Raw genomic sequence first — 15,218 nt, 5'->3', positions numbered from 1 at the left:
AAGTGTTTTTCATAGTCAAATTAAGAAAAAAGGCAATTATCAATGTGCTTTTAATAATAAGATTATTTTATAGAGAGAAATTATTTAAACATCTAATACATAAACTCTAATTACATTTTTAATTTAATTTTTTAAAATGTACATATTCAAATTTTCAATCAATATTGTACATAGATAAATATTGAAAATAGAAATCTTTTTGTTATTTGTTACCTATTTTTTGGATTCAATCTTAGCGGATAAAGATCCGGTCAAGTAATGTTCAATGACCTTATAATTCATGCCATGTGTACTATATAATAATGAGCAAAAATATATCAAACATAAAAATTATATTTGTATGTTATAGCTATAGTTTATATAATTGCGCTCCATAACAAACTTTATGTTTGTTATGGCTATTAATCTGTATATTTCGGTATACATATACATAAAAAATTGTATTTGGGTCGTTTGTATATTTTGGTATACAAATGGGTCCTGCATTTGTATATTTCGATTTATTTGTATATTTCGGTATACAAATGGGTTCTACATTTATATATTTCGATCTATTTGTATATTTTGGTATACAAATGGGTCCTACATTTGTATATTTTGGTATACAAATGGGTCCTGGATTTGTATATTTTGATATACAAATGGGATGACAAAAAACATGGAATGTTTGCTGCGAATTATAAATATAAAACTATGGCTATAACATTTAATTTGAATTAATAATTTATTATTACATACCATTTTAAATAACTAATGAAAAATATGAGCAAGAATTTGCTCAAGTCTAATATATATATACGTCACATTAATTAGAAATTATTTTAAGGAAATATGCCACAAGTGAGTAAACATGACCCATCACTTTATTGATTTGTCGTACCCTTTCCTCCATTTTCACGTGAAAGCTAGTGGAGGTGTTTAGCACCTCATTTTCTTATCCCATTATATAACTATGTAGATATTGCATAGGTTCATGATAAAATATGTATAATTTTTTTATATAACACGATTAATGAAAAATCATTTTGTATAAAAGCTATCGTATATAATAATAACTAATTTTAACATCGCTAAACTTACTATCTCTATTAAAATAATCGATAATTTATTTTTAAAAATTATATAAAATAAATACACGTACATACAAATATATATTGTAACTAAAGATTTTTTCGCAAATAATTAAGACATTTTAGGAGGAAACTAAAATTATTTTTTAAAATCAAAATTTAATTTAAATATGATATCCTCAAACACGCGCAGTGTTATAGTAAAAATTTTAAATTTAGGCTCGTAAGTCTTAGACACGAGACAAGGATTACTTTTAACACCTAAGGTATTAATACAATTCTATACCCAAGAGAGAAAACGTTATTCTAACCAATATTTAAGTAATGTCACGTGCCTAAGATTTGATTCTAAACTCAAGGCAGATTTATGTTAGACTTGGAGTGTTATTTCAGCTCTATATATATCCTCTTTCTTGGGATATGCATGCCCAATTAGTAACTTTTTAGATGCTCCATAGTATTATTGTGAAATTAGGGCCAGAAAATAAGTATTTGAGTGATGTTGATTTAATAGATTGATTATAGATTTCGTTGAATTACTATTCTTCATTTATTAATTAGTTACCATCAATATATTTAGGCTTGCACTTAATTTCACTCTGTGCTTATATAATAAGCAATGTATTCAAACTATACTTAGATCATTTTGTGGTAGTACTCATTGATGATATTTTGATCTACTCTCGAAATGAGGTAGGACATGAATAATACCATAGACGGATAGTTATGCTAGACATTTAGGGATCATTTGGTTCAAAGATTAATAACACAAGGATTAGTAATGCATAGTTTATTTTTTATGAAGTGTTTGATTCATTGCTTCCCACCTAATTTTGTGTTTGAATTAAAACTCTACAAAAAGCTTCTTTTTAATTATATCCTTGAATTATTATGATATTTTATGTTTTATGTAATTGAGTCAAGATAGATAACTACCGAACAATATTATTTCTTTGTGGCCTTGTAACTATCTGATTGGATGATTTTTTTTTTGGCTAAAATCATTCTTGAAGTATGACTTAAATCTAATTTACATCCTTATGTTAATAAGTGATCAAAAAAATCTTTCACTATCCAAAAAGTTGCAAAATTCATTGGTATGTCTATTCTTTTAGAAACTCACGCCACCAATAAAAAAATGTGTCAAGTCAAATGAATATATGCACATATGGTTATGCTAATCAAGTTGAATGATTTTTCTAATTTTTAGAAATTGAGGTTTTAAATCATATTCAAAACATTGGAGCTTGACATGGCGTAATACTTGTACATTATTGAATAGGATTTTAATTTTGACCTTATTACCTACAACGGAGAGTGGTTCCTACACGTGTCTCTTCCCATTCGACCACATAATTGACTCGATTTTTATTCCATAAAGAAAATTAGGACGTATAAAAAACTCCCAACTAGTATAATTTTGAACAACTTTCACATATAGCAAATAAAAAATCATATTTGTATGCTATAACAAAGTTTATATTATTGCGCTCTATAATAAACATATAAATGTATAATTCGCTATACATATACAATTGAAAGTTATGTCTATTTCGCTATACATATATACAAAAAGAAGCAATTGTATAATTCGTTGGCTCCTCTTCAGATTTGTATAGTTTCACTGGCAGACCATTTGTATAAATTGTTGTTAGCCTCTCGTTTGTATAAATCGTTGACAAAAATATTTGTATATCAAAAATCGCTCTCTCTCTTTCGCTTTATACAAACATAAATTATACATTATATTTGTATAATCTGTGTTTGTATAAAACAAGGAAGAGAGAAAGGCAAAAGAGAACNATCATATTTATATGATATAGCAAAGTTTGCATAATTGCGCTCCATAACAAACATATATATGTATAATTCGCTATACATATACAATTGAAAGCTATGTCTATTTCGTTATACATATATACAAAAAGAAGCAATTGCATAAATCGTTGGCTCCTCTTCAGATTTGTATAGTTTCGCTGGCAGGCCATTTGTATAAATTGTTGTTAGCCTCTCGTTTGTATAAATCGTTGACAAAAATATTTGTATATAAAAAATCGCTCTCTCTTTCGCTTTATACAAACATAAATTATACATTATATTTGTATAATATGTGTTTGTATAAAACGAGGAAGAGAGAAAGGCAAAAGAGAACTGGGCAGTGGAATATTTGTATTGTATAATTATAAGTGTATAAGACGAATATATATGTATTTGCATGTGTATATATAATTTTCTTTCGCTTTATACAAACATAAATTATACATTATACAAATATAAATTTTACATTATATTGTATAATTTGTGTTTGTATAAAACGAGAAAGAGAGAAAAGCAAAAGAGAACTGGGCAGGAGAATATTTTTATTGTATAATTATAAGTGTATGGATGAATATATATGTATTTGCATGTATATAAACAATTTTCTCTCGCTTTATACAAATAGAAACGCAATTTATACAATTTTGTTGTATAAAGCAAGAGATGCGAGCACAGAGGGAGGGAGCTAGAAAAGGAGAGTGGCGAGCGAGAATTTGGAGGGAGAAAGGTGATTGACAAATGTTTACTACGAAGTGCAATTTAATCAAACAATAGCTATTACATTTATTTTAGATTATAAATTTGTCATTTTGCACCATTAGTCAAATTCAGAACAAAAAAAAGATCCATCCGTGTTTATACCGTGTATCTAGAGAATTGCAATTTTTTTGGAATACTCAAATTAACTTTACAATTATTTGACACAAAATTCAGCTAATGTCCCTGTCAAAAAACAACAACCAGTGCTAAGATAAAGCCTGTGCCCAATACACCTCATCTTTATTTGTTTGTTCCATGCCACCATCCAATTTGACCTAGACTCTTCTTGGTGAAGGTATAAACACTCATTTATATTTCTTGTTTACATTGTTTCTAAATATAATAATAATAATAATAGATGTTGACTTTTAATAATGTTGAAGAACCAATGTAAAAGATGCGCATAAAATAAAATCATACCATTGGATACATATCTTAATTTCACATATAATATTGTAATTTTTATTAAAATGTAAAACTCTATCACAATGACTATTTCTCAATTACACTGTCGAAGGATATTTCTCCTATTCTAATTTATGTGGTATCTTTTGCTTGTAAATTCAACTAATTATTAACTTAAAATTTATTATTTTAAAAAACTAGTACTACTTTTTAATACCAATATAATAGAAAAATACATTTTAAATACATATTGCAACGTAAATTGAGAAGTGAAAATACAACTATATATATTTTGTGAATTTTAACCCAATTACTCCATATCATATTATTACCTCAATATAAAAGCCAGAGGACAGAAATGGAACTTCAGACAAACAACTTTGTCATAAACCATTCAGATTACGTGCTATAAATACTCAACTCCAGAATCATCTTTTGCCCACATTGCTAACTAACTATTATTACTGTTACTATTATTTGCTTAACTAATATATATATAGTTCCTTCTAGAGTACTCCACACTAATATTCCCTTCAATTTTTTTCTGTGAAAATGGGATCACGTTACGAAGTTGAAGTAAAAATAACTTCAGCCAAAGATTTGAAGAACATCAACTGGCGTTACGGTCCTCTGAAACCATACGCAGTTGTCTGGGTTGATCCCAATTCTAAATGCTCCACTAAAGTCGATGAAGATGGTGATACTTCCCCTTATTGGAACGATAAACTCCTCATTCCTTTGAATTCTCCGATTGATGAATCCGTCTTATATATCGATATTGTTCATGCTGTTGGAGCCGAAGAGGACACCAAGCCTCTAATCGGATCCGCTAAGATTTCTCTTAGCGAAGTCGTAGATGAGGCTGGAGTAGGCGGTGAGGTGGAGCGTACGCTCCAGCTCAAACGCCCTTCTGGCCGTCCTCAAGGGAAGGTAGAAGTGCAGGTTACCGTACGCGACCCACGCTATCGTGCACGGGATGCGTATTACGCACCTCCATACGGTGTGCCCCCTCCGGCGCAACCTTATAATTACGGCGGAGCATATGGCGCCCCAATTCCGCCTTACGGGCAACCGGCCCCAGGGAGTTACGGGCAGCCAGAATACGGGATGGGAGGCTACGGGCAGCCGGCTGTGGGTAGTTACGGTCAGCCAGGTGGCGGATATGGTTACGAAGAGGAGAAGAAGAAGAGCAAATTTGGAATGGGTACAGGATTGGCAGTGGGTGCAGTAGCGGGGGTATTGGGTGGAGTGGCGATAGCAGAGGGTATTGATCACTTGGAGGATAGTATCGCCGAAGATGCGGCGGAGAAAGTGGAGGAAGATCTCGCCGACGATGATGGTGATTACGGAGATGATGACTTTTAAGCTACCGTTAAGTTTGTAATTGTAATATTCTTATGGGTCGTTTGACCTGAGGGATAAAAATAAATAATTATAGTATAAGAAAATAGTGATTGGATAAAATTTTTGTGTCTTATTTGGTTATCATGTATGAGATAATTTATCTCACTATTTATATTACTTGTTTCCAGCCAAATGACCCCTTAGAGTATTTCTGACGCCAATAAAGTTAGTAAGTACTCATCGTCATCTTTATTTATTCACTATATTATTTTGGTATATCCAATAATATTTATTCAATTTATAAAACTAATGAATAATATTTTATGTTATGTCTATTTTATCGGTGCTATTAAATATTTTCATTTTTCAATATTTATATGACTTATAATAAGAGTGATTTGATAAAATTATTTTACTATTTACTGCTTCTTAATTCATGTGTTAAGTCGATAGTGAACACGATTATCTGGAAAAAGTAAAAATTATCGTGAAAAGAAAGGGAATAATGAGAACATGGAAGCATAAGTTTATATTCTAGTAAATCATGAATAGTATTACGTTCTCACACAGGAACCAAAAAATAATAATTGGAAGCTATTATATGCTAAATATTAACTGGATCGAATATATGCAATGTTACGGAGAAAAGTTGTTCTAGACGTATATTTTTGCGTCTTTTAAGTGTTTAATTAAATTGCTGTAGAGATGTATATCTATTTACGTACTACTAAAAAAATTCAATTATATGTAAAAACCTAACAAATTCAAATTCACTTGTTAATCATATGCGGACATATTCTTTGTACTTATAGAATTATGTCAAATTTCTTGGTAGTTGGAATAGAGGCAATAGAATTAGTTATTAATTATAGAAATATTACGTTTTAGTCAAAGTTGATTTTGAACTAAAAACAATTTTGTATTGGTTAAGAATTTCTTTATTTTTATCGACCAAAATCATTTATTCAAACATTTAGATAAAAAAAAAACACTTTTTAAAAAAAAAATAAAAAATACATGATGATTTTGAAACCAAAGGCCACCTACGACCTTGGGTTTTAAAAACCAAAACAATTTATTTATGCACATGTTGATTTTTTATTTTTTATTTTAGTTTTTTATTTGATGTTTGATATTCGCATTAGAGTCCGATTATTTTGAAGTTGTACTATGTAAGGCTCCATTAGGGGTGAAGCGCTCTCTATCAATGTTTTTTGGGAAAATATATAAAAAAAACCCTAAACTTGGCAGGATAACTTACTTTAGTACTTAAACTACACGGACGTTTAAATACCTCCTTAACATATTTGAAATGAATTTAATCCCACCCTAATAGTATAATACCAGTCTCACATTGGGAAGTGCACTACACACACGCCTCATTAGTGCCACATCAGTGCCACATCAACGCCACAACAGATCCACATAAGAAATTATATTTTTAAAAAATAAAAAAAGGAAAATCAAAAAAGGCAATAATCTTCTCTCTCCACACTAAATCTGGTGATATTCTTTTCACCACAAATAAAAAAACATAAAAGAAATTAACTTCAATTTTAATTTTGACTTTCATTTTTTTAAAACATAACTTCAATTTAGAGACAATTGTGATAAAGTTCAATGATTTCTAATGTGTCTTCAGCCTATATAAGAAAAAAAATTTGAAAAAAATAAAAATAAAAATGAAGGTAAAAAGAATGGGAGGTGAGATGATATGAGAAGAAAAAACAACACTGGAGAGGGGGTTTGAAGGAGGACGAAAACCATGTGGGTGTGTTAAGAGGGATGGTGGCTTGAAGAAGGAGAGATGGGGTGGGTGGGTGGAGTATTTTGCAGAAGGAAAAAGAGGGCGGGTGACTTCGAAGAAGAAGGGGAAGAGCTGGGTAGGGTGTTTTTTATTTATTTATTATAATATNTTCACATCCACAATTCCCTAGACAATACCCTTTATTCGATACTGTTCATAACAACTGGCGGAATTTATCTCTGTGTATTTCCCCTGTTTTGCCATCTTCTTCCTCTGTTCTTTTATCTTCTTCTAATGGCTTGCTTTGTTGTACTCGCCCAAGTTCTAGTTATTTCATTATAACTAATGTTTTAGCGAGATCTTTTAAGGTTCTAAAATACCCAAATTTGCCTTTTTCTTTTGAATCAGTTATGGGTATCAGCTGATTGTGATGTCTGCTTTTAGATCTTCAAGTCAAGTTTTTGTTTATGATTCTTTGGTTCATTCTTAGAGTCAATTTGGTGGATTTGATCTGATTAGAGCTGGGTAGGGTGTTTTTTTTGTTTATATATATATATATATATATATATATATATATATATATATCACTTTTTCTAAGAAAAAAAATTTATATCACTTTTTCTAAGAAAAAAAATTTATATACGCGCCTGAATTTATTTTTTTGCCATGTCAGCTTTTTCGGGTGGAATTAAATTTACTTGAAAAATGTTAAGGGAGTATTTAAACACCCGAATAGTTAAAGTGCTAAAATAAGTTATGCTGCCAAGTTCAGAAGGATTTTTATGTATTTTTCCATATTTTTTTCATACTCAAAACTCAAACCTAAAATATTTAATTAAGAAAAAAACAGTTTCATCCACTCACCACATCTTTTGGTGATAACATACATATGCACATGTTGATTTGAGTCCTAATATCAGCAAAAAGTTTGGGTCAACAAGTGGACAAATGGTGAACGACCATAACATAGTACTCGCTCCGTCTTACACTAATTATCATGTTTTTTTTTTTTATCGAAAAGGAAAATTTTATAATCAACCAACTCAGAATATTTACAACCTCTTGTTCATTGGACTTTAGAGACATGAACTCCCAAAAATAAGAGATATTAAGACTTGACCTCAACTAACATAGTAGGTGTGTTAATTAATTTTTTTGTTTTCACTAAGGGCTCGTTTGACCATGCGATATGAAATTTTTGTATTGTATATATTCTCATAAACATAAAAATTTCATAAGTTGTAAAACTATTAAAATAGTTCCAATTGTTTATTTAATCTTACCAAATAAACAAAAAATTATAAAATCGCATAATAAATTACATCTATTTGTTCTCCACTTAAGTAATTGTTTCATCTAACTTTAATTCAATAAGAGAAATTGAACATAAATTGTAGTGTACCAGTCTTTAATATAATTCTCCCACATATTACGAACAATCTCTTCACGTTGAACTTGCATTTCTCGATCATATGACTGCGAAGACGAACTAACATTGTTACTTTGTGAGTCATTTGTTGGTCAATATCATTCACAACTATATTTTCATGCTCATAGATCATAACATCACTCTTGTGGTATTCTCGCAAATAATTATGTAACACTATACAAGCTATGACAATTTTCACTTGTATGTCAATATCACAACGGTTCATGCCTTGTTTCACTTGTGTGCAATTACACATTTTCAGTGCATTAATTTCGTGCTAAAATCAAACATATTGGAAGTAGTGATTATCAAACATACATCACTTATTTTGTCATTTTTCATAACATTTTCATATGTAGCCAAAAGAGAAGCTTTTTTTATTATGAAAAACTAAAAAAGTATTGCTTCTTCCGTTCTTATTTATATTCGCCAAATCAATTTCTACTTTATCATTTATATTCGCCAAATTTAAGGTAATAATAAATTTTAAAAAGTAATGATGTGATTTTAAATTTTATTTACATATGAAATAGATGGTTAGTAAATATAAAATGTGGGGTTGTATTAACAAAATATAAACTTGTGGGTCAATTTTTATATTAAAAAAATCTCAAATCATGATATGGAATCCGAAATCCAAATCATGCTTTTTGGAGAAAATATGTAGTGACTTTTTCAAACATTTGTTTAGACCTTATTGAGTATTATATTATAAAATGTATCTTGTATATTATTTTCAAAGTTAATTTTGATATTTGGAACGTTAAGTATACAAGTTTAAAATTGGGGATGACCAAACATATAATCGTTAAAGAGAAGTGCTATTTTTAAGATCTAACCATAAACCACAAAATATTTAATTAGTAGTAATATGTTTTAGTTGTTGGGCTATGCTTTAAACGGTCGTCCGTCCTCGAAGCTGTTATTTGAAATCCACAAAACCCTAAACCCTAAATTATTACAACTATTATAAAATGACAGACCTGAGGATGTTTTCATCTCTAAGGGAAAAGAGAAAGCTCTTTATACAAAGAATCCTATGGTTTGCTGATTAATTTTGACTCAAGTCATGAATTTTACGTAATGATGTGTAATCCCCTGTGTTTAATATTTATGCATAAAACTTAATCTTTGACCTATATGCATAATTTTATTTTTTTTTATATTACTCAATATAATTTTGTATCTTACACACAGTACCGTGTTCAACTGAAGTCCCTTAATGCTTTTGATTTGTCAAGTGAAATAATGAGTAACGTCTGCTTACACTCTACCCTCCCTTTGGTACTACATCGGGTTTCTTGTTGTTTCAGAAGCAAATGATGAGTTACTCGGATTCCCCTTCTAGACATTATGGGTGATGCAAAAACCGAGTTTGTGATGTACTATTTATTTATGGCATGTTTGAAATTTTTAACCTTTGCCTTTGCATTTTCCTTTATTGAGTTCTTACATTTGTTTCATGTTCAACCTGGTGCTGTATTTCTGAATTTGTGTTTCAGAGTTTTTTTTTTGTTTGTTCTTTGACTTCAATTAAAAAGCACATGATGAGTTACTCGGATTCCCCTTCAAGATATCATGGGTGATGCAAAAATCGAGTTTCTGATGCACTATTGTCTATTTATTGGAACATCGTTTGCTATCAAGAGGGGATGGAACAGTCTAATTCTTTTGAAATGCTTAAAGAAGAAAAGAAGTTTCATTTTTTTTTATTCATTTTGAGATCTTCGCAACTAAATCTTTCCAGTGGATCCATTTTGGATTAACCCTTTCACAGGCAAGGATTTTAGCTGTGAATGCATCACACTGGAGGGCATTTTGTTATGTTTATATATATTATAGTTAGACACTTGATACTACAGTTATTATTTGATTCTAGAATGAAATCAATTCCCTTTTGTCTGGGAAAGCCTTGGCGGTATGGTTCTTTCTTATGTTATAGGCAAACTGCATAGATTCAGCTGTATTTAAAGAGGAGGTGAAGAAGCTGCAATTGGAGCAGTTTAAACCTTATGAAAGAGATGTTGTAAGTGCCTATCGGTTGCTGCCTAGTAGCTAGTTTTCTTACTGATGTGGTCAGATTTTTGGTAGAGGGGAGGTTACTTATTTTTTATTCAAAGTATTACCCTACCTTAGGCTATTATTGCTAGATCCTTGACTCTTAAGTCTTAAGGACAAGAACATCAAATTCAGGAAAAGAAACAACACAAGTGAAGATGCCATGACAATATTACAAGTCTAGATTGCCTTAATTATAACTTGCAGGCAATTCACTTTCATCTGATGATCATTGATTCTTTTAACGTATTGGTAACGGAAGAGAAAAGGAAAAGGAATATGAAATCTGGTTTCATTATCAAACAAGAGGCAATATACCCAAATACAATATATGTTTTGAGTCTGGAAGAAGTTCACCTGGACTAAAACAAATAATCTTGAATGTCTCAAAATTGATGTTAACTGGGACATAGTAATATGTGTTTTCATACACAATATATTTGGTAGGTGCTGGTAAATTTTCCTAAGTTTCAAATTTTGAAATTCAAACAGCAGGCTACTATCATCACCCTCCTCGTAGCATTCTGCAACCTTACGACACACCATTCTCAACGGACATCAGGCGATCAGCCTGGGATTTCTCAATTTCAAAATCTTGACCTCCCCACTTCCGCATACGCTCGTTCGTCTCCTCAACCTGCATGTTTAACTCCTCTTTTAAGATACTTCAAAGCAAACAATTTCAGGTATGTTTTTCCTTGGTTTATGATCATAACAAGTCATTGTGCTTAATATGATTTATGTCTTAAGTTATTAACTTAGCACAACTTCGATCTGTAACTAAATCAGTATTTGGCTCTAAGACCAATAAACAATAAGTTCCAATTAAAATACTATAGCTCACAACACCAAACATACTAGTTACTATCCTGATAAAACTACAAGGCTGATAGGTTTGTTAAACAACTAAGCAAGTGGCAAACTAGCAAGATGTTTACAATACAGTAAGAGATAACATTCCAAATATTTGGAAGATTATTTCAAATAAGTGTTTGTTTATCAAATTGGCTCATTATTTCAACTTCAATCTTGAAATATAGAATTTGAGGTTTGAAAAAAAAGTATTCAGAATTTTTTCAAGTCTAGTCTCACAAAACGTCAACGGTGTTTTCATGTCAAACATAACTTCAACATTCAAATACTATTTTCATTTAGATGCATGTGAATTCCCTACTTTCTATTAGTTAATAACAACTAGAAACTTGCCCTCTGGTCCTGTTCATTACTTGATCTACACATTAATAGAGTACTTCAAAAGTATGAATCAAGATGCCTTTTGCAGTATTTCCATACCTCCTTGTTCCAATTTGTCTTATATAGTACAATCAATAGTAGCAGAGTCTGCAAAGATGTCCCAGCTATCATTCCCAGCCAAAGTCCCTGCAAGTTATTCAATCAGAAGTAATATAAACTCAGTAGAAAGTAGATTTTAGCAACAAATCTGATGAGGTATAATGACAATAAATATGATCCAGCTTGTTTAATCAGTGGTGTTCGATAGTACTTCTCCAAAAAAAGAAAATGCGCGGGGAAGTTAGGCGGGGTAAGGATTGTGTACCTAATATCAACATGTCAAATACTCTTGCTAATGAAACTCAAAGACTTAAAGTTTACCTTTGCTCCCAACTTTGCCACATAACCAAGAATAAATCCTAGAGGGAGTCCAAAAATGTAATAACATCCCAGATTAATATAAGCCACTAAAGCTTGCCATCCACCTCCCACAGCAACACCTACAGAAGTACCTCACGACTTAACATGGTAACGAGACAATACAAATCTAAGAAACAGCTAGTGTGAATCGAATGTGATACCTGATATAACAGGCTGAACACTATTAAGAACCATAGTTATTCCGAGAAGGTAAGAAAGATCACCAACAGCTTGTTGCATATCTTTGCTGCTAGTAAAAATAACGGCCAAATGCTCTCTAGCTACCATTACAATAACCATACAGAGTAGCCCAATTAGGAGTGACTGAAACACTGAGATATAGACAGAGTATTTAGTGGCCCTTGGATGTCCTAGGCCAAGCTCATTTGAGACCCGTACACTGGGGGAAATAAGCAAGGAAAACAAGAAAGAGAAGTGAATAAGTTGAAAGAAGTATATGAGATTAAACTAAGGCGATAGGATGAAAAAAGCAAACAAAATCAGCCGAACAAGTTAAAATCAAGGAAGCATCCCTCACTTCCTTGTTGTCATATGTAATATTTGAGGTAACATAATAAAAGAGACAAATCATGACAGGGAAGCATATAAAGTTTAGTAATTTTCTCCAGATTCTGTAAGCATATAAATGAGCCCCTTCATCCACATATCCACATTTTGACAACTACAGTGTACAGAACACCACCTCAACTGCAACACACGAGCTACAAAAACTACATGAAGTTGTGAATGCTGATCAAGACTTTTTACCTTATGGCAGCATTAATTCCAATGAACAACATGCCTTCATAACCATTGACATTCATGCTGTAAAACAAAAACAATCAATTAGAATGAGATATGAACATATATTGCTTCATGCCTTCTGTACCATTTGCTACATATATTGTATATAAAACACCATTCTTGGGCACGATGGATAGACAGGACTTAAATACAAGAGTTCACAGAGAATGAACTGGTGCAACAATAGAAACATAAAGACTACAGTAAACTCACCAAATAGAAATAGATCCAACTGCAATAACTGCATTGTCAAGATGGCCAACAAGGATGATAATACTCATCATATACCAAATTTCAAGACATAGCATAATGGCTGAGGCAATGGAAAGCCTCACGAAGGACCACATTTCGTTAAATGCTCCCCAGGACAATCCCTTCCAACCATCCTTACACCATCCAACAACATAGGCAAACTGAGCTATTGCCAAGACCCAATTTGTTAGGTCAAAGGCTATGGCAGCACCAGTCGTACCCCAGCCGAATGTGTAAATAAAGAGCCAAAGGAGCGTAGCATGCATGAGCAGAGTCACAAATCCAATCCACGCAATCACATCAACTTTGCTTTGGGCTTGAAGGAATTTGGAGGTCGGAAAATTGATGGAAAGCGAAAACAATTGGGGGATGATTAGTATGGCATATTCCCCCGCAAGCTCAGCAATGTGAGATTCTTGGCCTAGCAGCTTAAGCACTGGGGTTGCAAATAGATATATTGGCAAGAGCAAGATACAAGCTGCAAACAGAATTATGATAGAGCGTTGCATATAAACACCAAGCATGTGAATTTGCCCTGCACCATATGCCTGTCCACACAGCGTCTCCAATGCACTTCCCATTCCCAACTGACCAAAAGATTATCAGTAATGTGATATAAAAGAACTGTGACTCTGCCTATCAGTACGTAAGACACAAATTCAGTCTCTCTAAACTGGAAAAGCCATGTCAAAATTAGTAGAAACTGATATTATCATATTAGCACCAAAATTTACACATCTACTCTCATGTTAATATGGTTCAAGGTGCGAGAAAGTACTATGCTACTCCTATTGTGTTAATATGGTTCAATTTTAAGACATTATTCTGTTCATTTTGTGACATACAACAACAACAACATCCCCACGTAGTGAGATTTCACTAGGGATGTTGTTATTGTTGAACCCATAATTTCAAAAGTACAATGAGTTCACTAAAACCTTTAAAGTTTATATGAATCCTAGATCCGCCTACCATAACAAATTAACAATCAGAGGTGAAACCAGAAATTTCAGTTCAAGAATTGATTTGTTACCTGCATACTTTGTATTATTTTCAATATACACCTAATAATTTTTTTATGAAAGATTACAAGTTTAGAGCTTAGAGCAGTAGACTCATAGGATATATTGCTTATACAATTATCCTTCACACCAAACGACCCCTAAAGTATCCTCTTAGAAATGCACAATATAGAAAGAAGTAGAGGGCCTAACCAAGAACCCGAATGAGAAAGTTCCGATGACTGATTGAGCAATAGAAATAGCAGAAAGCTCAATATCTCCGAGATGCCCAACGAATATATTAGTAAGTGAATTCACACCATATTGACAGATAATATTAAACGCTATTGGACCTCCAATCCTCCATAGCTTCACACTTTCTATGCAGAAAATAGCCCACCATTCTCTTAAGTTTGTAACAGGCCTGTAATCTCCGTCGGCGCCGATGATCTGGTGGTGTTCGTCGTCGGAGAAACCGTTAATCAACGGCGTCTCCTCCATGACTCTACCCTGCCGGAAATTAGTTACGTCTTCCGCTTTAAACTCTGTTTGTTTGTTTCAGTCAGTGGCCGCAACAGAAAATGCGGTGTCGTTAATAGAAGTACTACTCATCAACAACGTGAGCTATACATAATATAGAGAAAGAGAAAAAAATTGGGATTATTTTATTGGAATATACCGTGGGATTCATGTTTTAATTTATTTATTTTTTAAATCTATTTTGAAACCAATTTAAAAAGTTAAATTAGGCGCTTGCCAAAAATAACACTTTAGATAAATTATTTTGTGATTTTATCTTTAATCAATAAACTTATTATAAAATTAATTTCGTATTAATTATTTCTTATCTTTTGTATCAAACGAGTCATTATTTGAAT

General features: G+C 31.9%; 2 protein-coding genes and 2 non-coding genes across 4 annotated transcripts; 3 read left to right on the top strand and 1 right to left on the bottom strand.

The window, feature by feature from the left end:
• The first annotated feature begins 4,510 nt into the window (after window positions 1-4,510).
• On the top strand, window positions 4,511-5,731 carry LOC125872740 (protein SRC2 homolog). Its single transcript, XM_049553515.1, has one exon. It carries the CDS (start codon window positions 4,605-4,607, stop codon window positions 5,415-5,417), a length of 813 nt encoding a protein of 270 aa, XP_049409472.1. The 5' UTR covers window positions 4,511-4,604; the 3' UTR covers window positions 5,418-5,731.
• A 4,154-nt stretch (window positions 5,732-9,885) lies between these two features.
• On the top strand, window positions 9,886-9,957 carry LOC125875296 (small nucleolar RNA snoR60). The gene has a single exon (XR_007447368.1). It is a non-coding gene; the product is annotated as a small nucleolar RNA snoR60 (small nucleolar RNA).
• A 153-nt stretch (window positions 9,958-10,110) lies between these two features.
• LOC125875295 (small nucleolar RNA snoR60) lies at window positions 10,111-10,182 on the top strand. Its single transcript, XR_007447367.1, has one exon. It is a non-coding gene; the product is annotated as a small nucleolar RNA snoR60 (small nucleolar RNA).
• A 958-nt stretch (window positions 10,183-11,140) lies between these two features.
• On the bottom strand, window positions 11,141-14,957 carry LOC125872739 (protein DETOXIFICATION 35-like). The gene is made up of 7 exons (XM_049553514.1): window positions 14,554-14,957; window positions 13,301-13,926; window positions 13,052-13,108; window positions 12,445-12,683; window positions 12,245-12,363; window positions 11,924-12,010; window positions 11,141-11,267 (listed from the first exon to the last, which is right to left on the bottom strand). Exons 1-7 carry the CDS (start codon window positions 14,839-14,841, stop codon window positions 11,163-11,165), a joined length of 1,521 nt encoding a protein of 506 aa, XP_049409471.1. The 5' UTR covers window positions 14,842-14,957; the 3' UTR covers window positions 11,141-11,162.
• Between the last annotated feature and the right edge of the window lie 261 nt (window positions 14,958-15,218).

This window comes from Solanum stenotomum, chromosome 8 (assembly GCF_019186545.1).
Source record: "Solanum stenotomum isolate F172 chromosome 8, ASM1918654v1, whole genome shotgun sequence".
NCBI lineage: Eukaryota > Viridiplantae > Streptophyta > Magnoliopsida > Solanales > Solanaceae > Solanum > Solanum stenotomum.
This window is presented reverse-complemented; position numbering and strand designations above follow the sequence as displayed.

Excerpts from the sequence above, each read along its gene's own strand:
- LOC125872739 (XM_049553514.1), bottom strand. The coding sequence starts at position 14,841 with ATGGAGGAGACGCCGTTGATTAACGGTTTCTCCGACGACGAACACCAC. Across the intron at positions 12,684-13,051 it reads GGAATTAATGCTGCCATAAG|TGTACGGGTCTCAAATGAGC; the intron begins GTAAAAAGTCTT and ends TATTTCCCCCAG. Across the intron at positions 12,364-12,444 it reads TGTTCAGCCTGTTATATCAG|GTGTTGCTGTGGGAGGTGGA; the intron begins GTATCACATTCG and ends GTACTTCTGTAG.
- LOC125872740 (XM_049553515.1), top strand. The coding sequence starts at position 4,605 with ATGGGATCACGTTACGAAGTTGAAGTAAAAATAACTTCAGCCAAAGAT.